General features: G+C 69.1%; 1 protein-coding gene across 1 annotated transcript in view; it reads left to right on the top strand.

Annotated features, from left to right (window-relative positions):
• The first annotated feature begins 345 nt into the window (after nucleotides 1-345).
• The window catches only part of UNCX (UNC homeobox), a 3,869-nt gene continuing 3,709 nt past the window's right edge, over nucleotides 346-505 (top strand). Inside the window, 1 exon segment of the mRNA XM_007467086.1 lies at nucleotides 346-495. Within this exon segment, the coding sequence (XP_007467148.1) occupies nucleotides 346-495 (150 nt within the window).

Below are 505 nucleotides of genomic sequence, written 5' to 3' on the forward strand. Positions count from 1 at the left end.
CCGCGCCCCTCCCCCCGTCTTGTTGTGACAGTTCCTGATACTGTTTATTGAGGTGCATGTCAGGTATAATTAGCAATCGATATGGAAAACGTTTCCTTGCACCCAGCACGCCTCTGACGTCAGAGCCGATTAGCGCTTCTTATTGGTCCCAAATTCCCCGGGCCGCGGCTAATTATCGGGAGCTGGATGTTGATAAAGTAAAGCGCCGGAGTGCGGGCGAAGCATGTGTAGGGCTCCGGGTCCCTGTCTCCGCCGCCGCCGTCCGCGCCTCCCGCCGCTGGCCCGCCCCGGCCCCGGCCCGCGCCCCCGCGCCCCGCCGCCGGCCCCGCCGGCCCCCCGCGCGAGATGATGGACGGCCGCCTCCTGGAGCACCCGCATGCCCAGTTCGGGGGCTCACTGGGCGGCGTGGTGGGCTTCCCCTACCCGCTGGGCCACCACCACGTGTACGAGCTGGCCGGCCACCAGCTGCAGTCGGCCGCCGCCGCCGCCGCCGCCGCCGCCTCGG

Source organism: Lipotes vexillifer, unplaced genomic scaffold, assembly GCF_000442215.2.
Source record: "Lipotes vexillifer unplaced genomic scaffold, Lipotes_vexillifer_v1.1 scaffold1701, whole genome shotgun sequence".
NCBI lineage: Eukaryota > Metazoa > Chordata > Mammalia > Artiodactyla > Lipotidae > Lipotes > Lipotes vexillifer.